Here is a 27,376-nt window from a genome sequence, read left to right as displayed (position 1 = left end):
AGAGAGAGAGAGAGAGAGAGAGAGAGAGAGAATTCAAATGTTCGCTTATGTAACAAGAGAGCCATCGATGATAATGAATTTGAATGAAAGTTCCGGTATGTTATCGTTTCTTTTGTTGTCGCGAATGTCCAATCTGCCTTCTGGTCTCTTCTTCCATTCTCTGGATTAAGTAAGACGCTTAATCTCAATAGGAACCACTCTCTCAAGTCGGGAGGCATAATATCTCTTGCGTAATCACGTAGATGACTCTCTCTCTCTCTCTCTCTCTCTCTCTCTCTCTCTCTCTCTCTCGCTCTCTCATTAAAGTGTAAATGAAGTGAAACAATAATTGCATAAAACTAAGTAACTATGCATAAACTCCATCAGTAAAAAGTAAAATAAGAAAAGAAAACATATAGTGTATATAGTCAATTTTACATTACATTGTTAGATTTGGTTACTTTTACTCTAAATAAATACTTTCAAGACACTAGCTTGATCTCGCTTTACTATATAAAGAACCAGTTTTTTATCTATAAGATATATAATATATATATATATATATATATATACACCCATACATATATATACCAATATACATATAGATATATATAATATATGTGTGTGTGTGTGTGTGTGTGTATATATACTATATATATAATTATATATATATATATATATATATAGATATATAGTATATATATATGTATGTATGTACAATCTTCCGTTTTCACCATTATCAATGTACGGACAAGTTTTTGCATTTATAGTCTCCCCTGACTTCTTATAGATTTCACATATAAACCTAACATATACCTGTAGACTTTTACATATATCTATAGACTCCTTCGCGATTTCAGGTCAGTGTATTGTCTCTTAAATATTACTGGTACTCAATAGCCTAAGTTCTGGATTGCTCTCTCTCTCTCGAGAGAGAGAGAGAGAGAGAGTGAGAGAGAGAGAGAGAGAGAGAGAGAGAGAGAGAGAAATGACTCATTAGCTGTTATCATCAGTCACCGACGGAATAGAATTGTTAATGAAATTGTTGCATTATTCCCATTTTAAGATAAAACTGGAATGCTGCGCGACCACACACAGATGAATGACTGGTTAGTTGCGTGACGTGATTTGATATTACAACGACGGATAAGAATCAGTTATGAGAGTCCTTTTAGCTATTCACTGTATAATTTATCGTTGGAGCACGAACCGACCACAAAGCAAGCAAATCACGCCAATCATCGCTCTGCTTCGAGGCAGAGCGGGACACTGGGGAGGTCACTGATATACTGAAGTTCCAGGGAGTGTATTATGTAGGCGTCGATGAAGACCAAGGTCCAAAGGAGTAGCTTATGTAGACCTTAGACCTTGGAAAAGTCAAGGATTTTTGTTAGAGCCATGAGATGAAATCTATCGATTTGGAAGAGTCTGGTCTCCGGTTAGATTTCCTGGACCCATGCCTAGGGTATCAAGGTTATATTAAAATTCCCAAGGCCGGGTTGATACCCTGGGCATTGGATAAAGCCAATATTCAGGGTATCAACCATATATTAGAATCGCCGACTTAAACCATGAATCATAATGTCAGTTTTGTAGGCTGAAAATAATCTCGTCTATAATGTATAATATTATTTTGCCTGCAGTTGGGACAATTTATTACTTTGCATTAAGTATTGGATTTGGGACTTATGGCATGTGATGGGTATTCTTTATCTTCGTATAATTATCTCTGAATATTCGTTTGTGTCTGAATGGAGTCTGTGGTTTGATGGCTCTGAATCGAACGAGTACTCTCTTTCAACGAACATTGCAGAGTTTATTGGTAATATTATTAATTATTGTAATTAATGAAAAGTTATGTGAGTAAACATGAAAATTATAACAGACTCTTACCAATTTAGGGGAAAATTCTTTATCGTAGAGGTGTTGCAGAAAAATAAAAAAGGGGGAGGCAGCTGTTTGACTTTCTTGTTGTGTCTTGCAGGGTCCCTGCAGTGATATATCATTTCGGATGACTTGGACTCTCGACAGAAGCTGTTCTTAATTGATTTTCCTTTTTACATCCCCACAGCAAGCTAAGTGTGTGCATGCTTGTGTATACATGCAAGCACACTTATATGTATATATAGAGTTAAAACCTGCCATCAATCACTGCTCAGAATATATCGCTTAAGACATACAAACCAACGTATAAAGATAAACTTTAACTCAACTTTTGTTCTATAAGAATCACTGTTTCGTTTTTACCCAGGACTGGAATTTTTTTATAATCATTAGAAAAAACATTCGTTTTCAGTATGTTGTCAAGTTTTCCGATGTCCGTAATATTTGCGACATTAATTTTATGAGAGTAATCATTCAACGGCCAGTCTTGGATCACAGTATATTTAAATTATATTATTGGTGGCCATTACTGTTCTTTTAATCGTCATTGCTCTTCTAACTTCCGTTTTTTTTTAAATACTGATTTCGGTAATGCCACGGCAAGAACTCCGAGGCCATTTTACCAATTATTTTTATAGTAAGGGTGAAATCTTCGGTTCCAAGAAGAGAAACCCAATGACGGGCCAGAGAAGGTTTAGAGAATATTCTGTTCACCATATTCTTTAGACCTTGGGGAGGTAGACCACGATGACCTCAGATTTCTGTGTCAGGTTAGGATCAGGAACCTGGTGTGCAATTTTATGAAGCGCTTACTCTACTGGGAGAAACTACTTGGAAATTGACAGCGCCCTTAGCCCCTGTTATGATTCGCCCTAATGTCTCTGAAGCTCATTGTCCTTGATTTTACTGACTCGCACATGGTCACGTTTCATCGATCTAACTCATATGTTTTTCGTAATGTTGTAAATGATTGATGCTTCCTTGCTGTGGCCACCCTCGATTCCCACGAGCGTAGCCCTGAATTCAGTCTCTTAGACGGGAAACAACCAAGGGCCGTCTCCTGAAAATTCCGTAGTTCCCTGTTGACCTGAACAGTGAATAATATACTCGGTAGTTAGTAGACTATGGGGGGACGAAGTTGGGCTTGAAAAGGGCATGAGGCTGATGACCTCGTCTCAAAAGAATTGCTAAAACCCGCCTTGTCTCTGTAGAACGTTCCTTCCTGACACGTAATTTATTTGCAGAAAATGTCCAAATTAGTTTTTCCCTCATTTATTATTGACCTTGGGACTCCGGTGTATTATATATATATATATATATATAATATATATATATAGATATATTATATATCTATATATAATATATATAATATATACTATACACATAATATATATATAGTACTATGTATATATATACAGTGTGCATGTATGTTTGGATGTACGTATGGAGAGAGAGAGAGAGAGAGAAGAGAGAGAGAGAGAGAGAGAGAGAGAGGGGTGTTTGCGTAGATAAAGAAGCATATCTGTCGTTGCTTCTTGATGTCATCTCAGAGTAAGGTCAAATATGTCATAAGCGCAAATGAATTGCCTTTGGGCGTGGGTTATGGGCCAGTGGGGGTCGGGTGGTAGGAAGATCTTGGTGGGCGGTGGAAATTTTCCCCTGCATCCAATAAGCTCTCCTCCCCTTGCCCTCCGCCCTCCGCCCTCCCCCAATCATCGTCGAGTTTAAAAATATACGAACATTTGAGTGAATGGCACTACGCCAGGTACCCTCGGTGCCAACGGGGCAACTCCGCTTGGCACTGTGGCACCATTCGGGTTAACCTTTCTATCTCAGTCAATTTAGGTACAGAGCTCTTTATCATAGACTTGAGTCGCTGATTTTAGGTTTTGCCTTCGATAAAAATGATTTCTCATCAAAAAGATGTAAAGATGTTTCTTCGTTCATTTCTGGTGACTTGAATATTTTCCGTTTGGTCAGAATATTGACGTCATGCGTCGGAAGTCAGAGTAGATTATACATTTTTTTAATGTGATGAGAGATGTCTCAGTGCCAGTTAACGAATAATTTCCTTTAGGTGGAATTCAGTTTAATTTCCATTAACCTCTGTACACATTTTTATTTTTCTTTCTTTCTTTTCTTTTGTTCTTGTTGAAACAACAATACTTCGAGGTCTTTGAAGTCGCTGTTTTGTGCAGGTCATTTCAGCATAGAGTTGTTATTGGCTATTGATGTAGAGGATTTCATGCTTTGTTTATAACCCTAATGGTCACGCTTCTTCGTGGGAGTAGCAACAACAAATGTTTTTAAAAGTTAGGCAAGTTTGCAAATGTTTTGCTTTCGAAACTCTCTCTCTCTCTCTCTCTCTCTCTCTCCTCTCTCTCTCTCTCTCTGGGTTTGCATGACCTTTTTGCTCTTAGGCAGTAATCTACTGTGAGGAACCTTTGGGGTTGGTTTGTGCACAATACGCTCAGATTATTCAATAATCCAAGAATTTGTGAAAGAAAGATAAAACTCGTAGATACTCGGGAACAAAATAAGGTTAATTTACAAGAAAAATATTTTTTAAAAAAGTAACGGTACAAGTTGAATTTATTAAGAAACAAAAAATTAACGGGGCGAGTCGAGTTTCCGAAGAAGGCTTCGTTCGAATTGACAACCAATGAGGGGTCCCTCTAGTAGACCGAATGAAGTTCGGTAGAAGGAGCTTCTAAAAGTAAATAGTAGTAGTAGTAGTAGGTGGGATATGCCTTTGAAACGGCACCAAATTAGGAAATGATGAGATGATCGTTTCGGACCGTTGACTCGAGTAGTACTGGATTTGGGTTTTGGAGATGCTCTTGAAGGTGTTGGCTTGATCGCGCGAATTTTGAATGCCTCTTAAATGGATATGTTCTTCAAGGACTTGCAAGATTTTATTTTAGTAAGTATGTATTCTTTTACAAAATTATTATTGTCGTAATCACTACTACTACTACTGATGATGATTGACGACCTTATTATACCTTTAATGATAACTGTAATAGTAAAAATAATAATAATAATATTTACTGTTCTTTGCTTTCACATGAGTGTCATTAAAACAGCAAGACTCACCTGAGAAACTGTGTTTGAACAAGCGATTGGAAATTTCTCAGCCACAATTTTGGAAAAAATTAAAAGGCAAGAATATTTGGCTGTGCTTTCAGACATATTCCAACGAGCATTATCCATTTTTGCATAATTTCCACTTTATTTTTCTTCATAATCGACTATTAAAGGGGGTAACATCCTTTTTAATCTTTGAATTCTAATAACCTTAGAAATAAAAGTCAACTACAAAGCTCGTACCCCATCACAGCTTTATGACCAAGCCATTTTGGTATTCACTTTTGAGAAAGGAGCCCGTCACCAGTTCATCCACAATGGAAAGAATTGTCCTCTTCTTGCAGAAAAATGATACAAAAGATCTCTTGAAATCTATACTTAGAATTGAAACAGATGTAAGTAAGATTAGACCCACTGATTAACCGAGAGAAGATAGGCATGGTACTCTGTTCTGAACCAGTAATTCGTCCTTGAAGAAAAGGAGTTTTCTCCCTTTCAAACCGTTTGTTAGCCATTAGTCTTTCCCTCTATCAGAACTCACAGTATACGTCATGCAACAAAGCAATAAAGTTTTGATCCCCGTAGGGGGGTAGTGCCGTCAGTGCGCTTCATGCGGTGCACTGTAGGCATTACTTGAGGTTCTTTGCTGCGTGCCTTCGGCCCGTAGCTGCAACCCCTTTCGTTTCTTTTACTGTACCTCCTTTCGTAATCTCTCTCTTCCATCTTACTTTCCACCCTTTCCTAACAATCGATTCATAGTGCAACTGCTCGGAGGTTTTCCTCCTGTTACACCTTTCAAACCTTTTACTGTCAATTTCCGTTTCAGCGCTGACTGACCTTATAGGTCCCAGTGCTTGGCCATTGGCCTAAATTCTATATTCAGTTTGATGCCTCTAAATGTAAACTGAAATATTTGACATGTGATAGGCAGTTCAAATAATAAACACTGCTTTCTGCTACATATTCACGTTCCATTCAGCTCACTTTGCAATGTGTTGTATGCAAAAGGAAGAGTAGTAACCACGATAGGTCAGATCGAAACTTCGGGTGGGAATCATTGTCCCAGTTGCTCAACTTTATTTAACAGTGTAACTGTTTCTTTATTTAATTATTCATTGGTTTTACGCTATAATAAACATGAATTCATTTATTGATGTAGGTTTAAAACGAAGACGACATTCATTCGTTTTTAATAACTACTTTCCATTTGAAAAGATTAAAAGCCGAGGGAGAGTTATGGCCTGGTTGATAACATAGGCAGCATATAAACTTGTCAGTATTATTTTAGCTTTCGGTATTATAAATTGTGATGGCTTCACCTACACGCATTATATATGTATATATATATATATATATATATATATATATATATATATATATATATGTGTGTGTGTGTGTGTGTGGTGTGTGTGTGTGTATGTATGTATGTTATATATGGTGTGTATGCATGTATGTACATGTGTGTGTGTTTGTGTGTATATATATATATATATATACTATATATAATCAGAACAGGAAGTGATAAGTTTAAAGGTTGGGTAAATTGACTGTCTTCAAATTATTATTATTGGTATTATTTAATGTTAGTCTTGTGAAGCGAGATACATTACTTGTGAAGGCTTCCCTCTCAGGTAAACAGAATATGAAGGGATGTATCTTGAACATGCGGATAGAAACACAGCAAGTTCAGTATATCTTAGTTTGACCAGACCACTGAGCTGATTAACAGCTCTCCTAGGGCTGGCCCGATGGATTAGATATTTTTACGGGGCTATGAACCAATTGGTCACCTAGCAACGGGTCCTACATTATATCGAGAAATGAATTTCTATCACCAGAAATATATTCCTCTGATTCCGCGTTGGCCGAGCCGAGTATCGAACTTCAGACCACCGGACTGATAGCCGAGTGCGAAAACCACCCGTCTAACGAGGAACTGCGCAGCCAGTTCACAGGAAGTAGTATCAGAGGCAGAAGGTCAGTGAACCTATGAAGCAAAAACTCATTTTTATTCCTAATAAAAAATGCCTGTTTCATGTCTATATGACAGGTTGTAAAACTATATATTGACATTCGTTCGGTAATTGCATAAATTCAAAGATATACTTAGAATACGAATATATATTTTTGTACAGGTGTATTCTTTAGCCAAAATCAATTTCTTCCAGGCGCAGCTGTGCGTAGCACCTGTGGTGCTCTCGTAGGAACTGCTCTGTGCGGAGTGTTTCTTTCGTCCTTACTAAAACAACTGAAGTTTCATATATATATATATATATATATATATATATATATATATATATATATATATATATATATATATATATGATATATATATGTTCATTATTCTGCTCTCTTTTTTTATTAAGGCCGATTTCATCATTTGACTCTTGTACCGGCAGTTGCTGCTATAAATTACACGTGACAAATTCACAGTTTATTCAGTTTATTCTATGGTTATGTTCATTTATATGGTTGAAAATAGCCGAGTTCTGTTGTCCATACCTAACTGACCGTTTGTGTTGTATTAATCTCTGGACGGATCTCTTGGTATAAATACCACCTTTTCTGTAAACTTTTCTCATTCATATACCTGAAGAGAGAGACAGCAGTCTCTGAAATATAGTACTTTTCTCTCTACATTTTGGTGTTTTTATGGGCTCCTTTTATTAGATGGAATTCTGTTGTTACAGAACATTTTACCAGTCATATATATATATACTATATATATATATATATATATATATATATAATATATATATATATATATATATATATATAAAATTCAACATGATAGTTAGGCTATTCCTCGGCAATAGTACAAATCAGAAGGCGTTTTTATAATTATTTCTCCTTAGTGCAGCAGAATACTTTTGTTAGTTTAGTGAATTATTCACGATGTGAGCACTCTGTACTTCGTACGTCCTTTTTAATTACATCTGATTCATGTTGCCGGCCTCGTTTTAAGAAATGGTTTAGTTATCACATGAAGTCCATGAAGCCTTGGAATGAAAAGTTGTGACAGGAGTGTGCTTATATGCGAAGAGACATTACTGTTACTAATGTAGTTCCAAAAGTGTATATATTTATGAGGACTAAGCCACAAAAGCCATCAACTTGCTGAGCGAGCCTCCGCTTATTGGAGAAAAGAGATTATAGCAAAATTTACCAGTTATTTATATACCTAATGAATTTATCCAAGAAGTAACCATTTGTGACTGAATTATTATATACAGACATAGGCATACACACACATATGTACGTGTGTTTGTGTATGTATGTATGTATGTATGTTTGTATATGACTGAATGTTGAATCACTTACGAAAGAGTTATTATTGTATTCGAAACGATAAAACCGTCATAAAAGTGTTTAAGTAACAAGTGAGAAGTGATAAGAGCTATAACATCCCGGTTACAATATTATGGGATTGCGTAATGACGCCGCTTGGAAACACCTTGGCACTTTATTCTTTCACATAAGTATTTCCCCATTACTATTTTTCATAAAAATGTTCATCTGAAGTTTGTTGATTCAAGTTTTCTGTAAAAGAAAACAGATCCTGAGATGGCCATTTGTCTGTCCGTCCGCACTTTTCTGTCCGCCTTCAGATCTTCAAAACTGCTGAGGCTGTAGAGGGCTGCAAATTGTCGTGTTGATCATTCCCCTTCCAATCATCAAGCATACCAAATTGCAGCCCTCTAGCCTCAGTAGTTTGATTTTATGTAAGGTTAAAGTTAGTCATGATCGTGCGTCTGGCGCTGACAGCAGTGCCGACAACACAGTCCACCTCCAAGCCGCAGCTGAGAGTTTCATGGGCCGAAGCTGATTGTTTCATACAGCATTACACGCCGTACAGAAAACTCGATTGGACCGAAGAAACTACGGCTCATTTGTCACTTGTTTATTTTCTTTGATACTTCGGTGTCTTTCCTGTAGAGGATTCATGGGTTCCAGATGGGTCACGTTTTCTTTTATTGTGATGTTGTAGGAATTATAAATAGCATTAAAATGACCTCGTATGGAAAGGTAGCGATTTTGAAAGTTCCTGGATTCTGTCTTCATTTCAGCATCGAAATTAGCCCCTTGAATATGTTTATATCGCAGCAAAGGTAACGAAAACAAACAAATGCAAATTCATTTCGTAATGTTTAATTAAATAAAATTCAAGTATTCTATTTTTTTGTAGTACTGGTGTAACACGTACTTATGTCTCCATTATTATTGTTATGAAGGAACTCCTGAAATAAATATATGTATATATATATATATATATATACATATACATATATAGATATATATTTATATGTGTATATATATATGCATGTATGTATGTACATTTACAGACAAACAGATTCGGGGAATGTTTCAATTACCACTTTTATGTAACGCCATATTTTCAGTCAACATCCTCCACTGCCATCGTTAGGCAACATGGTCAAGATAAGCTTCAATTTCTCTGAGGTCACCTTCTTGCGGGGAGAGAGCGAGGGTAGGTGTTTCAGAGGTTGACCTCGTTCCTTCATTTTGATGATCTTCGTTATAATGAAGCGAGAGATAATGAGTCGTCTTGGTAGTGCAAGGAACAATCAGGTTTCATTTTTTGACGGCACGACCCATCGGAAGAGGGGCGCGGTATCGCCAAGCCTTATTTATAGAGGTTAATGGTGCGAACGTTGTAGGTAAACGCTGAATATGATACCTGGTGGTGTTGACTGATGCCACCCTTATTGTGACGTGATTATAATCCCCTTACGGGGATCAGGCTGAAAGGTGTGCAATTAGCAATACAGTGTTCAATTTTGTCTTCGTTAACGGGAAACAGGATCTCGTTTGTTGACAGGAAGTGGATGCTGTCGGATGATGGTGATGATGATGATGCTGTTGCTGTTTAAATGAGAATTCCCTTCTTAAGTTTTATATTACAAAAGACACGACTTTTATATTTCTTTTTTTAAATCGTGGCGAAAAATATAATTTTTGTAGTACACTTAAAAACTGAGCTGCGTAGAAGTATTAAAATGAAATTTTTTCCTGCCACCTTAAAAATAGGATTTAGGAAGAAGGGTTTGGCTAAATTTTTTCATTAATTTTTTTTTTCGTCAAGTTTTTTGCCCGCCCTGGAACAGGATTTGGGAAACTTCAGCCCCGTCAGTGGAAGGCGATACTGCATCCACTTAACAATTAGTGACCCTTCGCTAATCATCTTGACTCCATCTTTCTCCTCTTGGGAGCATTTTTGGTAGGATGAAATTTCAAGTGCATCTCTCTCTCTCTCTCTCTCTCTCTCTCTCTCTCTCTCTCTCTCTCTTCACCAATGCATAAGTGTTCTTACAAGTACACACACACACACACACACACACACATATATATATATAAGTCTATCACATTACCGTGACCTCACTATACATATATCGAACTACAAATGTCCTTAATATCTAATTCGCTCTACCTCGGAATTAATATATTTTCATATATGTTTAACCGAGGGGGAATTTATTAAGCGATAATAGAATTGGCGATCGACAGACGCGAACCATCGACCTCTCAATTCCAGGACTGGCAGTGAACCTTAATAAATTCCCCCTCGGTTAAACATATATGAAAATATATTAATTCCGAGGTAGAGCGAATTAGATATTAAAGGACATTTGTAGTTAGATATATATATAAATATATATCATATATATAATTATATATATATATATATATATAGAGAGAGAGAGAGAGAGAGAGAGAGAGAGAGAGAGAGAGAGAGAGAGAGAGAGAATATATACGTGTATATATATATATATATATATATATATATATAATATATATATATGTGTGTGTGTGTGTGTGTGTGTGTGTTGTGTGTGTGTGTGTGTGTGTGATTGTGTTTGCAGCCTATTTTTCTGTTACCAACCTGATTCTGTATTAACCGTATGACAAGACTGCCTTGATCTTATAATGGCAGAGATGTAGTTCTTCGTTCATTCCTTGGCGCTTCATGAATCGGATATTAAAATGGTTTTAGACACCATTATGAGCAGCTTTGTAAGGTTTGAAAGTACCTTAAAGTTGCCAGTGGAACGGTATAGCTACTGTCAAGGGATGAGCTCATTTCGCATTAGTTGTCAGCGGCTTAACAGTTTGTTCGATTAAGTTTCGGTTTTGCATCTTTCTTATACTTGTCACGTAGTTTTTATGGAATACGGAAATTGGCTAAAATTCGACGACAGGGAGCATAACTAATCATAATTTTGATGACCTTGCACGAGGCATGGTTTGTTACATCAATATTCTCCCATAACGAGACAAATAGTATTACATAACAGTGTTGGCTTTTGATGGAAGATTTCAATAGCTCTCAGATTTCGTGATTGATGCTTGAGTTTTTAGTCTTTCCATTTAATAAACCAAATGTGCTGCGATATGTGTGTCCAGCAACTCATAAAGAATGTGTTTTGTAACATTATTACGAGACCTAACTGCCCGATTTCATCATTTTATAATAACCAGTGATCACATTTTGATCACTATTTTCTTTGTTGAAACAGTATTTTTAATTGTATGCTGGAGAAAATACCACGAGGCTCCATGTCCTCACTTTCGAAGTTAGCCTTCATGAGGAGCATTTCCAGAGTTTGTTTGAAATCCTGCTCTTTGGGTTGAGGCCTAGATTCATCCGTGAAAGAAAACTCATACGACTTTATGTTTTGCCTTATGTTAAACTGCTTTAACATGAATCTGTTGCATCTAACATCATTGTTGTGGCGGCACAGTAATCAAATTTTCGATCCAGAAATGTACTTTAGTCGAACGAAATTGTTTAAATTTCAACTCTACTAACAAGGATTTGCTCGACGAAGCACAGGCAGATATTTCCTTTGATATGCAAATGAGCACATGGCACTTTTATCAGGCAGTTTATGGATCTATTAAATAAACACTGACTTTTACCCATTATTATTCGTGTCCATTTTGCAGAGTTCATACTTTGCTTGTGCTAACACATCATACCTGTTAACAACAGAACTGTTGTTTCTCTGAATGGTTTGCGAGAGAAATTTTAAGGCATTTATTGGTGGACGGAGATTTTGTTAACAGTGCAGTGAAGAGGCGATGGATTAATAAAGTTTCGTGTCTGTTTGTCCATGGCCGGAAACGTGGATGTTTTTAATATTTGAAGACATCCCGAAGGCGCAGTTTTTCCCTCTTTTTTCTAGAGCAGTGGTTCTTAAGTGTTTTGCATTGGGCCCCCTCTGCATATTTGTCAACTATAAAATATAAGCAATATGTAGTCTACTTGCATACTATTATACTTGATTGCTTACATGAGTATATGGATGAATGACAGACTTTTGTTTCATTGGTTACATTCTTTACAAGTACGCACTGTTTTTGGCAATTTTGCAATTAACATCACAAATTAAAGAAGTAATAGGCACCATCTGGCAGCCCTGCTTGCCCGCCCCCCCTTGGAAGCTAAGGATCACTGTTCTATAGAGAGAGAAAAAAAAGTCCTTCTCGACTTTTCCGAAGAGAAAAACTCTATTAACTTTTTACTTTAATTGTACAAAGATAGAGAACGATTGTTGTGAGAATGCCATTACTGAAGTGATCATTCCTAAGTCGGCAGATATATATACCGTAATGGCATTTGTAGGGCAATTAGTTCTGGTCAATTAGTGTTGCATTTTGCTTTTAATATTTTATGGTCTTTAATTGCACACATACGCATGAATAGATATTATATATATAATATATATATATATATATATCTATATAATATATATATATATATATATATATATATATATATATATATATACTAGATAGTGATCCCAAGGGTTATTGGGGGTCGTTATCTAGGACTAACATTTCTTAGGGGTAATTATCTTCATTAATATATATATATATATATATAATATATATATATATATATATATATAGATATATATATATTTATATATATATATATATATATTAATATATATATATATATATATATATATTATATATTTATATATATACGTATATATATAATTATATGTATATTGTATGTGCGTGTGTGCGCGCTCGCTAAAGAGAAGAAATACAAGTAGGAAAGATATTATTAATTTGGGTATTTTCAAGAACATCTTCCTTCCATGAACTAAGAGCGTTTCCAATCTCAGTGTGTGTTTTGTTTCGTTTCCAGGAGCGTTTTTGATCCCGTACCTCATCATGATGGTCCTGGAAGGAGCTCCCTTGTTCCTGCTCGAGCTGGGCATCGGCCAGCGCCTGCGACAGGGCTCCTTGGGCGTATGGACAATGATCTCGCCCTGGTGGTCGGGCCTGGGCGTGGCTTCCACCATCGTGTCCTACCTCGTCGGGTTGTATTACAATGTTATTATAGCTTGGTGTTTTTATTATCTCTTCAATTCGTTTAAGGTGAGTATGAGCGGTTATTTTTTCTTCTTTTTCTCTCGTACCGAATTGTGGTGGTCTTCGCCAATGAAATAAATTCATTTCTTCTCCAGTTCGAATGTTCTTTCTTTGAAATAAAGTATCTTACCAATCACATAACTTTGTCTCGTAGAATATTGCATTGCTCAGGATGGCTATATGTGTTACTAGAATTAACTATAAATTGGTCTAATTCTTGTACGTATTTTATCGACGTTTGTTGAGAACAGTAGATGTGAGCTTATTATAGTGCTTTGATTCACAAGTTTACGGTGTCATTTAACGATGTTTGCGTTCATTAAGGAAATTAGCTGCACATTCACCCGATTTTCTCGCCCTGTTCCATTACCGGACTTTGTAGTTTCATAATGGATTTAGTAATGATCACAGTTTGTACGAGAGTAGTCATGCCGTAGAATGAGGCTTCCTCCCTTCATCCAAAAGTCACGATACCTCTCTTTTCTGTATTTTATTCTGTATGAAACAGGCATATGTGGTGTAGAGCTTAATAGTCTATCGTTTTAATTTCTCTAGTTCTTCAGCCTCCTTTTGCTGTTGGGATGTGTTCAAATAAAACTTCGTGTTATTTTTATTTATTCTGTTTCAGTAACAGAGGGCAAATATGATCTGCTTCTTTCAGCTCAGTTTCTTTTTTTTCGTTTTACGTTAAATTGATCTAGAATATATTAACGGTTTAATCTACTTTTCTTTCGCCCTTGTTGTTTCTTGAGTATTACGCAGAATAATTTTCTAAATCTCGAAAAACTTATATTTTCTGTTCATCTCGTGTTGCTGTTTCCCTGCGGTTGGTTACCTTGGTAATCTCGATAAAGCTGATCAGAAACGTCATTTCTTGCTTATTATTTTTATTTTTATTCATATCTTTTTCATTTATTTAGTATTGCGTATAAAAACCGATTAGATACATGATAGAGCGTTGGTTTCTTATTTTTTTCTCGTTTCGGCCTTCGTTACCATCCTTGGATCAGTATTATGAATAGATAGGACTCATTTGAAACTTGGCGGTGCACTTATTGAATTATTTTGATAAAATTCTTGTCTCCACCGATTTCTCAATATTGTGTGTAAAACTCACCAGAAACATGATAGGGCACTTATTTATTGTATCCAGTTTGTTTTTTTCCTGCCTCCCCGACTGCCTTCATAAGGTTTCTCAATTTCTGTAACAAACAGAAATTCCGCAGAGCGAGAGATCGCTAAACTGGACCATCTTCTTCACATTTGCAGTCTCCCCTGCCGTTCGGAATGTGCCCCAATGAGACCATTCCTAACACAAACCTCACGCTGCCGGTCGAAGAGTGCGAGCTCTCCAGCGAGACGGCTTATTTCTGGTACAGGCAAACCATCGACGCCACTCCCTCGATCAACGAGACCGGCGGCATCAAGTGGTGGATGGCGCTGTGCCTGGTGCTCTCCTGGCTCCTGGTTTGGCTCTGCATCATGAAGGGCATCCAGTCCTCAGGAAAGGTGAGTTCCCTCGAGAAGTGAGGACAGATTTTCACGTTGGTGTTTTCTGCTGCAGTCTTCTTAGTAATGACCCTTTCATCTAGTCGTGCCAGTTGGATAGTTAGTGGTCAGCCACTGGCGAACTGAGAAGTGGTACAGGGGCCTGAATTTTACCTCTTGAAAGTTTGTTTTTAGTAGTCTCATTTCCGCATAGTTCGTATCTTGTTATTCTTATGTATATTTTTGTATTATTTAGTTTAATTTTTTTTTATTAAACTTTATGTGGCACAATGGGCTTTAGTTTCTTGAGCAGCATGTAAGTTTTAATAGTTCTTAGAAGAAGGGGAATCATTCTTTCACAAGATTATATTGCCAGTCTCCAAAGATTGTTTGATAATGGCACAGGCATCATCTTTTCATCGTTTATAAACTTGTGTCTGTGCAAGTACTCATTTGTACAGATGCCTTAGTAGTGAGCCATTTCCAGTTTGGTTGCTTGTGATCTTAGTATTGATCACTATTTGTATGTTATTATATTCAGAAGACGAAACCTATTCATATGGAACAAGCCCACCAAAATGGGCCTTTAACTTGAAACTTAAGTTTCCAAGGAATATGGTGTTCGTGAGGAAGAAGTTAGAGGAGGTAAAGGGAAATAAAAAAAAAAAGACCACTTATTAAAAAAGAAAAATAAATCAATAAATAGATACGATTGTTGCATATTTACTTATGTATTACTGTGATTGGTGTTGGCATTTATATTTTATTACTCTATTTCCTGAATATTTCAGGTTGTGTACTTCACTGCCATCTTCCCCTACTGCATCCTCGTGATTTTCTTCGGCCGCGCAATTACCCTGAAGGGAGCTATGGAAGGCTTGAAGCACATGTTCACCCCCGATGTAAGTGGCACGAGACTGGTTTCTTCGTCTTTCTGTCCAAATGTAAATAGGCTTATTATGCATAATATTTTTGAGATTTTATTTCGCGATTCTAGTCAAAATGTAGGAAAGCCCATGGACTCAGTTTCTGGAACAAATATGTCTACACATCAGACGTAGTTCTTAATGCAGTCATAAATAAATACTCATTCATTTCTGTTTTCTTATATTTCAGAAAATATTAAGAAAACGTGCATTTATGTATTAGCTTAATGCTTTTAATTTAACAAAATTACAGGATCTTGTTCCATAGAAATTTTCCTTTGTCATGAAGTTATCCATTCATTGTCACAGAGTTTGTTGTTGTTTTTGTTTTATAACAACTGTCGCTCATGAAGTGCTCTGAGGCTTCTCCCGAAGTGCAATCCGACAGCATCAGGTGATACGAGAATACTCTAATTGGTAGCATTTCCCAAAGCACAGATTTTCTCATGTAATAACAAACTACTTTTGTGTCTGGATACAGGATGCGTGCAGAGGGCTACTCTTATTACCATCGTTATTACTTTCTCAACAATAAGGCACTTATTTTCAAACTCAGTTAGTTAGGTTATGGCGGATAATAATCAAAGGTATTTTATCATGACTTTTTTTTTTTTCCTAACCACTTACAAATTCCTGGTCATGTGTCATTGTTTGGCTGGTAATATAATGATAGAGCCAGTCATGAAAATAACATGTCGGTATTGCAGTATCCACACAGAACTCTTGGAGGTACTATTTGTTTTCTTCTAGTTCTAGATAAGGTAGACTTTACTCTTCGTTGGTCATTGCGCCGAGTGATTCTGAGCTTTTGACGTTACTGGACATAATTTTCAACTCCAAGCTTTGGTTTTCGGAGCTCTTGAGAGCAAATCATCCGACTAATGTTCCAAAGGTCCAAAAAATTACCCGAAAGGCAGTTGGTCTCCTTAGATTCGATTGTATGAATACTGCAGGACTCAGATCATTCCTTCTGGTTTCTCATTTTCTTCGGTAAGGATTTGTCGTCTGGATTTGAGCATTATCCACGACTTTCACATTTTAAACAAAAGCTGCTTGAAATCTATGTGTTATCTTTCTCCTTGCAGTGATAGATTTGACGTCGACCTTGTATGATATTTAAAGACAGTTTGAACAGGCAGGTCCCAATATCACCTCAGAACACTGGCGTCTTAAAGTCTTTGGGCTCTATACAACTACTATCCGACTTACAACCTACTCGACATACGACCACTCGTACTTACAACCTTACTTCAGACAGTTGACCATTGAGTTACTTGGCACTGCGCCATCTCATGAGAACTCTCATCACTCAGGCATGAAAACTCTCATCACTCAGGCAGCATCCTCTTGCTCTGCTACCTCTCGCGAACCTATTGAACGCTTGAAAGTTCTGGCTTTCATAGTTGGAGTTGTAGGCTGGAGAGACAGCAAAGTAAGTAGAGGGTTGGGGTTGCTGGGATTGAGGGGTCAGGACAAGGTATTGTTGTTGACCCTTCGACGATGGTTGCCCTTGTGATGCTGGGACTGCCTGAACCAACGTCTGCTGAGGAGGCTGGAAGGAAGAGAACTTCCTTGGCTTCTTCTTGATCCTTTGGTTAGGACGAGAAGATTCCTGTCTCCGCTTCGCTACCAGTCCCCACCTGACTTTGAGGCACTGGTTGACCTTTGAAGCCTCATGAAGGACTTATGCTACCACTGGTGCTGGGAAGAGGTCCGTCCCCCAAATTGAGGAAGCTATTAGCTTGTTCGGTTCATGGCGGATAGTAGCTTCCGCCAGAACGTGCTTCCTGCAATTCCTCCTGGCTATGAGGAAGTCGTAAAGGTCACACTGCATGGTGTGCAGCAGACCTTTAGCCATAACCTTAAACAACGGCTCTTGTTGGTATACAAGAGCCGTCATCTCCGCCATAGTCATGGAGGAAAGGGATCTCGCGAGCCTAGTCCAGGCGTCGTACTCCGTCTGGGTGAGGGAGTCCGACAACCTGGGAAGCCTCTACAAAAGAGTGGTGGACAGTCCGCCTTGAGTTTTCCTACTGAGAAAAGTATGGCAACCCCCCCGCCCCTTCGGGAAGTACATCTCGGTAGCCTGGAAACTAGGAGAGGAGGTGGGTTCCGTCTCCCGTAGTTGAGGCAGGGGCTCGTCTTTCAGGGCTGCCTGAAAGGTTGCTTCCACTACCTTAAGGGTAAGTGGTAGCGGAGTCCCTTCCACCGGAGTGAAAATGGTGAAGGGACTTCTAAAGGCTGTGATGCGGGTATTCTCACACCCCCATTCCTCTAGACTCCTCATTAGAGTCTGCTGTGCCTGTTCCCTCGGAAGGATAACTGTTTCCTTGGGAACTTTGTCCTCTCTCATCATGGCTGCTTCCGTTAGCCGGACGTAGCCAATGAATGGGGGTTGAAGGTCCCTGGGGAGGAACTCGAAGTCCTCCCGCCTTCGAGTACCTATGCCTTCGATGGTCAACATTCCGTTGACAAACGGGGCATACGATGCAATCCTCCAAGGATTGGCCGCCTTGAATTCCGGCAGTTGGCTGGAATCCGGCATTGGAAGAGGAGAAGGTGGCACAGCCAGGGGGGAACCTGCCGCTATCGAGGATTGAATTCCGGCGATGGCATTCTCCTGAGTAGCCAGCCGTTCCGCCAGCGATTGGATCGACTGGCCGGAAGACGCAACAGAACTGGAGAGCTGGGAGAGTACCGAGCCAACCTTGTTGTCTACCAAGGCCCCTACGATAACTCCCACCTGCTCCAGAATGTTGGCCGAAAAGGATTCGGGATCGAAAAGAGGGACTTGAGCCCTATCCTTACGGGATTTACGTTTGGGGGACCTCGACGCAGACGAAGAGGCCTCCCTTGACTTAACTGCTCCGGGGTGGTGAGCCGGAGCTACAGCGTCTGCCAAGATGACCGATTTCTTGGGGAGAGACTTCTTAAGTTTCTCCTCGGTCGACTTAGCCTTGGGGATCACTGAAGCAACCTTAGGGCGGACAGACCGCCGGTCTTCAGTGAAGCCCCGGAAAGAAGTAGAAGTAGAAGGATCAGTGGAAGGTGATGGAGAAAGGGAACTCAGGAAAGGGCCCTGAGAACCCACAGAAGCTGCCCCTACTACACCCTTACCTGTACCTATCGAGTCTACAGTCATGGGTTCGACGTCGAGGTTCATTGCCGCGACGTCTTCCGCTACGTCCTCTGGAAAATCCCCATCCTGAAGGGAGATCATGACTTGGAGATCGGCCAGTAAAGGGGCGGCCGCTACCGGGTCCACCACTGATCCTTTCTTGGCTCCGGGGAATACCAGGTCCGCCATGTCCTGGGTAAGGATGTAGGGGCGGCCCTTCGAGTTCCGGCCAAATCCCCCCACCCATGCTTTGAGGGTAGTCAAAGCCTTCTTCTTCTCCTCGTCAGAACCCTGTAAGAGAGGTCTAGAGTTAGGGAAAGGATAGGGGAGGAATGTCTGTTGTGTTGAGACTATATGAATATGTGTCCCACATGTGAAATGTATATAATAATAACAAGTATTCCAGGTGATGAATGAATGAAGATAATGCTAAGAAAACTTACTACTAGTGAGGCATCGCCTACTAGCAAGTAGCAGGTTTGGCAGGCTTCGTGGTGCCAAACTAGAAAATCCTCCACCTTCACTGCACATCCAGCATGGGAGCGGCAAACTATATGGCCGCACGGGTCTTGGAGGATGGCATTGCACCCAATCTCCTGGCAGCACAACATCTGTAAGTCAAAGGATACATGAGTACCAATGACAACCTCCGGTGGTATAATATGCAAAATATCCGTGGGTGCCGGAGTAGGACCGACGGATAGTGTTCTACGTATGAGTGGCATGCAAAAGAAATGCCGGAGTAAGCTCTAAGGCTCGCTCCGTATGAATATTACGTAGAAAAGTTACGAGCGGGGAAGAAAGTCTCTGCCTCCGCCTAGGCTCACTTGTTATATGGGTAGAATAAACTCCGTAGGGCCCGGAGTTCTCCGTGTGGCCCGGAGTTAAGAAAATTGAGTGAGCAATGTCAAACTTCTGTTGAAGCAAGGGATAGGACAAGAGGCAGAAATAAAAAAAACCCCGGAATAACGCAAAAGGTTCTAAAATAAAGTAACAGAAAAACCCATCATATCAGTAAGTGCTTGTGTGAACTATCCTAGGTGGATGGGCACCCAGTGGTCCCCTCCCCCCTCTCTTATGTCCGGTAGCGGCGGAGTGACACCTGCCGGACTGAACTGGGGGGGAAGGGTAGGGAAGAACGTGGGGTAGGGGAACCTTCCCACCTGAGCGACCAGTTAAGGACGGAAGAAGTAGGGGGAGAAGGTCCCGAGCCCCCGAGACACATGATGAATGAGAACACCAGTAGGGGGGAGCTCCCCACCAGCCCCATGAGTCACCCTCTCTCATGCAGACTCGGATGCTAGCTGTGAGAAACGAGTCATCACCCATTGGCATGGGTGGCAATGTGTGGAGGGGGGGATGGAGGGGACGGGTGGAGGACCCCGTAACCGCGTGGCTCACCGCGATCTACCAGCGGCCTTCCCAGCCAGGTGTAAACACGAGGTGGGGAAGATCCGTCGGAACAACATCAATATCACTGATAGAAATAGGATTACTTATAATAAAATAAATCAATCAAAACAAATAAATATAATGTGATATCTTAAAGCTAGGCTAACACGGGGAACACGAATAAACTAAACAATCAGAAAGTATAGGCTAATCGCCGATCCGAAGAAAGGGGTATGTTAGCCTAATCTAACCTCTAGTTCAAGATAAGGGGAGGGCAGGCTAATCGCCAATCGACAATTGGGGTATGATAGCCAAACCTAACGGTAAAAACAGTGATAACAGGGTAGGCTAATCGCCATACCGAAGCATGGTGTATGTTAGCCCAACCTAGTACCTACTATTAAGATTAAACGGTAATCAGGAACTAGAGTAGGAAAGAGGGAACATCAGAATAAATAGTATGATATGACTCTCAAACCCATGACTGATAAAAACTCCTAACAACGTAAGGCGTAGCTAAGCTAAGGTCCGAATGTGCGGTCGGAGCGTGCCCCGTGAAGGCCTGACTAATAAGCTAACTGCATAAAAGATATAGAGACTACATTTAAGTAACCATATCAATAGTACTGTGACAAGGGAAATCCCTAACTGTATGGGAGACCGAAAGAGAGAACCCTTACCGCCATGCGGTTGAGGCAGACCGGGCCAATAAGGCTCCGACATATAAAAAAAACACGAAGATCCTCATAAAATGAGATCAGTAACCCCAAACAGTACATAACTTAGAAGCAGAAGCGGAAGACATCTTGAAAAATCCTTGGTAAATCCAGAAAAAGCGATTGCACAGCACAAGAAAAAAGTAACGTGTGGCGGCAATGCGTGCTATCAAAGGAATGACGTCACAGGCGTCGGAGGCGCTCACGGTAGTAGTAGAACCGGGAGCTGTAGCACGGCTTCTCCGTAGTTCGGGGTTTTGTCGATGGAAGAAGCTAAATGGCAAGGGACCTCTGGTAGTGATTCCACTCGCTCCTTACTATACCGACACTTCTATTAGAGGTGAGCGAGCCATTTATCTTGGCATTATATTGTTTCTTTTTTCTCTAGGATGAATAGCAATATTTATTCCTAAGAAATAGTATCAAAGGAACCATTTCACAGGGCGACACAGGTTAAGCCCAGAAATGATAATATTACACAGTCATTTATAATATTACACTCTTGGCCACTCCTCATCCAATATTATTAACTTTAAGTAAGCTATAACAAGAATAAACAGAAACATTACGTATATATTTTAATCATACTATTTATATTAATTTTTCTTTAAATACGAATGATATACTACTTGAAATTAATAAAGTTAAATAGTGTGACTGAGAAGTGGACAAAATAACAGATAATAAAAGTCCCCCATTAATCACTCCGCATTCTATAATTTAGGATACTCAGGCTAGGTGACGTCATCACCTGCGCATGAACACTTATTCTTTATTAGGCTTTGACTTTAGTCATCTATGCAGTGATTTAATTTTATTTTTTACGATTACAACCATAGTTTTGATTTTTTATATAATCTAAATTATTATTTAAATAATGCCAAACCACTGTGCCATGTTTGGTTGTTATTCAAATAGTAGAAAAAAGGAGGTATCCTTTTTCAGATTCCCTTGTGATGAGGAAACAAGACAGAAAGGGTTCATTGTTGTAAGAGAAAGCCAAGCATTATCAATCCACGATTTTTTATGTGTTCAGTGATCTATATGAATTCAAAAGAACACCAAACTTATACAAGATAACAATGAAAAGAACATATGACATTGATTGCTCCCACCCTGTACTCCAGGCATATCATGGAAATACCCCACAACTATCCCCGCTACCAAAGTGACTGTACCTCTCTTCCTTATTCTATATACTTTGCAATATCAAATGCAAATGGCGTACGATAACAATGTTTATATTCTGTAATGTTTAACTTTTGCAAATTATAGTTTTGTCCAGAAAATATTTACGTTTAAAGAGCTTTTCGATTTTTTGAATTACGGATAGAGATTGTATGCCTGTAACAGAGTGAGAGCTCGCTCATCCAAACATCTAGTTAAGTTACAGTAATTATCCGCAGTAATTACAGTTGTGTTGTTGACAGTATCAATAGTTGTGTCACTAGTGATTCACTTGAATTACCTAGGTTTTTTACCATTATTACAGATGTTTTGTTTGCAATGTTGATATTTGTGACGGTAGTTAACTACTGATGCAACTAATGACACTTCTGGGGTTAGTTATCATTGGAAATCGCGGCAGGGTTTATGGTTTTATTTTTATTCTCGGAGTATAGGACGCCCCTCCATTCTGGGGGAGATTTTTTTCGCCTTATACACTGGCATATATATATATATATATTATTAATATATTATTTATATATTATATATATATATATATATATATATAGATATATATATATATATATATATATATATATATATATATAGCTATATATATATATATATATATATATATATATATATATATATATATATATATATATATATATGTATGTGTGTGTGTGTATGTGTGCATATACACACACACACACACACACACACACATTTTATATATATATATATATATATATGCACACAGTGGACCCTCCGTATTCACGTTCTCCGTATTCACGTTCTCCGGATTCGCAGATTCACGCATTCACAGATTTCTCTCTGGAACATTAACCCACATTATTTGCAGTATTTTTCTATAAGAAATATCCACAAATTCCTGTTTTTTTTTCATTTCATCATAAAATGCATTCTTTGTGATAAAACTAGTAAAAAAAAAACAGGTATAAATATTTATAGTGGGCTTTTCTTGAGTTTTAACCAACAAAATAGGAGGTTTTAAGCATTTTAATAGGGGTTCCAACTATTTGCGGGTTCCAACTATTCACGGGGGGTTCTGGTACGCATCCCCACGAATATGGGGAGACCACTGTGTATACGTATATATATATATATATATACTATATATATATATATATATATATATATATATATATATATATATATATATAATAATCCACCAAGACCTACCCAAATATAAATCATGGAACAACTCAGTCCCATTTAGAAATGAGAGTTTGATGCACTATTTAACCACCCTTATACCTTTGCCAACAGATGAGTAAGCTACTGAACCTACGGTGTGGATGGACGCCGCGTGTCAGGTGTTTTACTCGTTGGGCCTGGCCTTTGGCTCTTTGATAGCCTTCGCATCGTACAATCCAATGAAGAACAACTGCAAGAGGGATGCCATCTTCATGTGTTGCATCACTGTCTTTACAGCCACCTTCGCCACCATCGACATTTTTGCTGTGTTGGGATATAAGGCTGTGGCAAATTATGATAAATGTGTGGAACAGTAAGTAAAGAAATGTTTAATACTCATATATAGATGTATAGTCTCTCTCTCTCTCTCTCTCTCTCTCTCTCTCTCTCATATATATATATACGTATATATATATATATATATATATAGGATATATATATATATATATATAATATACATATATATATATACATATACTATACATATATAGATATATATACATAGATATATATATATATATATATATATCTATATATATATATATATATATATATATAGTATATATATACTATATATATATATATATTATATATACCCCAGGGGGTTTAGCAACTTCAACCACCCACAAAAAGCAAATTCCATGATAGATTGTTATCCCTTGTCAGAAAAAACAAACTCATAACTGTCTATTTTAATCATTCAAACACCAAATATACCTTCAACTGAAATGCTAAAGCATGGTGATAGGCAACTGCTCTTAATGCTTCTTCTAGCTGACGAGGGCACTATTATATGGTGCCATCCATTGCCGCACCAAAAGCATTTGAACAGTCTAGAGGATTCCATACAAAGATCCCATGCCAAAGCCACCTCCTGCAGCTCCTTGTTCATCCTCATAAGTTGGGATAGGCCCTCATCCTCATGCTCGTCCCAGCAACCTTGGGGACAGTGTCAGTTCTTCCAAATCCTGGTCCATCAGGGGGCCAGAGTGGTCACAAATGAGGGTGCCTACTTCATTCTCGGTGATGTCATCAGTCTTCCCCACTAAACATCCTCGCCAATTCGACTGTTTTATCAATGGCCAAATGTTGAATTTCTTCAGGAGAGAAGTCCCTATGACTGTGAACACACTCTGGCCAAAACTTCTTCCAGCACTCTTTAAGAGGCGCGTCGAATGCCGAATTTTGAGGAATTATTGAATTTTTTTTATTAACAGTTTTCAAAGGTTTTATGTCTAAATAAACATATCCTGAAGTAATAATGCTAAAGAGATTTTTAGATTGGTTTATTGACAATTTTGTTTATTGCTTGTCTGATACTGTGAACCACAGATTGTGAAAAAGACTTGTAAAACACATCTGTATGAATAATTCAGGATAGGTCCAAATGAGTTATGATGGACTGTGTTCGACAGATTTATGCATATATAAACATATCTGGAAATGTTATTGCTAAAAAAGAAAATTTAGATTGGTTCATGGACAATTTTGTCCATATTAGATTGTATAAAGTTTGAGATACCCACTATTTTGTAGCATTTTACATGTAAATAAACATATCTTGAAACATTATGGCTAAAGGAAATGTTTAGAATGGTCCATGGATAACTTTCTTCATCGCCTTTACGGCACTGTGAACGACAAATTGTAGAAAAAAGCATGGAAAACGAATGTAATGAATGAAATTTATTAAAAAATAATTGCTCCCCATTAAAATACGTATCCCTTTTTATTTAGCATTAGCCCAATAGAGAAAATGGCTATAAGTAATCTTAAATATTTTTTTATTTTCTCGTTTTTGAGTCTAGAATTATTGTTCCTTTGCTGTTTCCTGAAAAGTTACTTTTTTTTTTTCAAAACTAAATGCTTCAATCTCCAAGTAGACTGAAACAAGACTTTTGTTTATTCAGTATTACTGTATAGAATGTGGCCTTATGATGATGGCGCTCCACGTAAATGCAAATTTTAGGTAAAGAGAGAGTAAAGTTTTATTCATTTGATTATATTGTAAATTTTATGGCATATGATAAAATAGTTTTAGTGCAAAAGTCAGCTTTCTGACTGTTGTTGATTCATAGTTATGACAAAATAAGCTATAATTTTTTTTTTTTGGATTTTCCCAAAACTTATTTTCAAAAATAAATGTTTCAATCTCCAGGATGACTTGAACCAAATTCAATTAAACTTTTACAGTTTTTATAATTATTTTATATATAATTACAAGTGTGGAAAATTATTTTTGAGTACAATTGTTTTTTCCATATAACTGAAAAGTTTTATAATGATTTTGACAACTTCAAAAATTAAGAGCTTAGAGGTCAAATATCATTATTTCCCCAACTGTAGTTTCAGTATTAGCTGCATAATTAGTGGTAAAAATTTTAGACAAATCTCTTTAATCATAAGGTAGAATGAAGCAATTTCTATGTCATGGGGTCTTATGGCATCTGCGAGCCTCTTAATCCTTTATGGATGGATGTACACACATGAGTAGTAATAACAGGTTTTTGGTGGTTGACTGATTTACTCATAGTGAGTAACAATATTACGCGTCATCGTTTTTGGGGCAATCGGGCGGGAAAGAGGTGCCATTACTTCTATAACCCATAAATTCACTAATGGAAACTTTAGACTGGCTAAAATCAAGAAGCAGGGGACTCATGAGCTAGTTTTGATCTTGACTTAAAGGGAATATGTATTGCCCCTTTCTCGCACATGACATCGTATTTTATATTTGCTCATAAATATACATGAAGGATTGCTGTGGGTTTGAGTTCTTATCTTTTATGACAGTATATCACTTTTAATTGTAATTTTGCAAAGAAAAGTGCAAAAAAATATAAGGAAAAACATGTACAATCCAAAGAAATTACTGCATCTTCAATCTCGGTAAATTTACGTAAATATTTCACAACAAATATGCTCAGATTTGTTACTGATTTTAGTTCTTATCTGTTTTGATACTGTATGAGCTGTAATCATATTTTTACCAAATAAGATAATTTATTTATTAGAAAAACATGTTGAACTTGTTAAGATTTATGATTTTCTTGTAAAAGAGGGGCCACAAGGAGTTGTAAATAGTAATTTTCAACTTCTCGTAGGAGGGGAAAATTTTTTAGAATTTTTTTCCTTACACCATGTGCATTTACATGTCTTCCTTCTTCCACTGATGTGTTTTTTCTTAACCCTTAATGGACGGATTGATCCTGGGGAGTAGTAATAACAGGTTTGGGATGGTGGACGGATTGATCCTGTAGATGAACAATATTTGGATTTGGAAAGAATCGGGCAGGTGCTAATACTTTTATAGCCCATAAATTCACTAATGGCAACTTCTACACTGGCTTATATCACAAGTGTGGGCATCTCATGAATTCAGTAGTGCTTGTGACTTGAAGGGAGAATGTTCAGCGTCTCTCTCTCTCTAACATGACGTCTTTTTGTAAATTTGCTCGGGGTTGCTGTTGTTTTTTGTTCTTGTCTTTTACAATAATATGTCGGTTGTAAATTTAATTTTACAAAAAGTGCAAAGAAAAATTAGAAAAAACATGTCAAAGTATAAATAAAAGTTACTAACACTTTGTTCTCGATAAATTTATGTAAATATTTTTAAAAAAATATGCTGAGAATTTGTTACTGCTTTTATTTCTTAATCTTTTTAGATATTTAGATATTCAAGAGTTTCCAGGAAAGATATAACAGAATTTCGAGTATACTCGGGCTTACTGAAGTATGACGGTTATCTTAAACTGGAGAATATACGGGGTTGAGCGGGAAGAGGTTAATAGTTTTATCACAAAAAAAGTGCATTTGGTCATGAAAATTTTATGAAAATACAGTGATTTATGAATATTTCTCAGTGAAAATTACTGTGAATAGATGAATTTTCCATGAATAATGGGTATAAGTATACAGTCTGTAGAAAAATCTGAGAATAGGCGAGTCCACGAACACGGGCTTGCTGTACTGTACAAGACAGGTTCAGAAGAGTG

General features: G+C 37.8%; 1 protein-coding gene across 1 annotated transcript in view; it reads left to right on the top strand.

The window, feature by feature from the left end:
• LOC135217481 (sodium- and chloride-dependent transporter XTRP3A-like) overlaps nt 1–27,376 on the top strand; it is a 243,982-nt gene that overhangs the window by 164,173 nt on the left and 52,433 nt on the right. The window contains 5 exon segments of the mRNA XM_064253400.1: nt 13,130–13,362; nt 14,626–14,865; nt 15,636–15,746; nt 23,454–23,466; nt 23,469–23,694. Coding sequence (XP_064109470.1) covers nt 13,130–13,362; nt 14,626–14,865; nt 15,636–15,746; nt 23,454–23,466; nt 23,469–23,694 — 823 coding nt within the window.

The sequence above is a fragment of the Macrobrachium nipponense genome, chromosome 7 (genome assembly GCF_015104395.2).
Source record: "Macrobrachium nipponense isolate FS-2020 chromosome 7, ASM1510439v2, whole genome shotgun sequence".
Taxonomy (NCBI): domain Eukaryota; kingdom Metazoa; phylum Arthropoda; class Malacostraca; order Decapoda; family Palaemonidae; genus Macrobrachium; species Macrobrachium nipponense.
The sequence above is the reverse complement of the archived record's forward strand: the minus strand, read 5'-3'. Positions and strand labels throughout refer to the sequence as shown.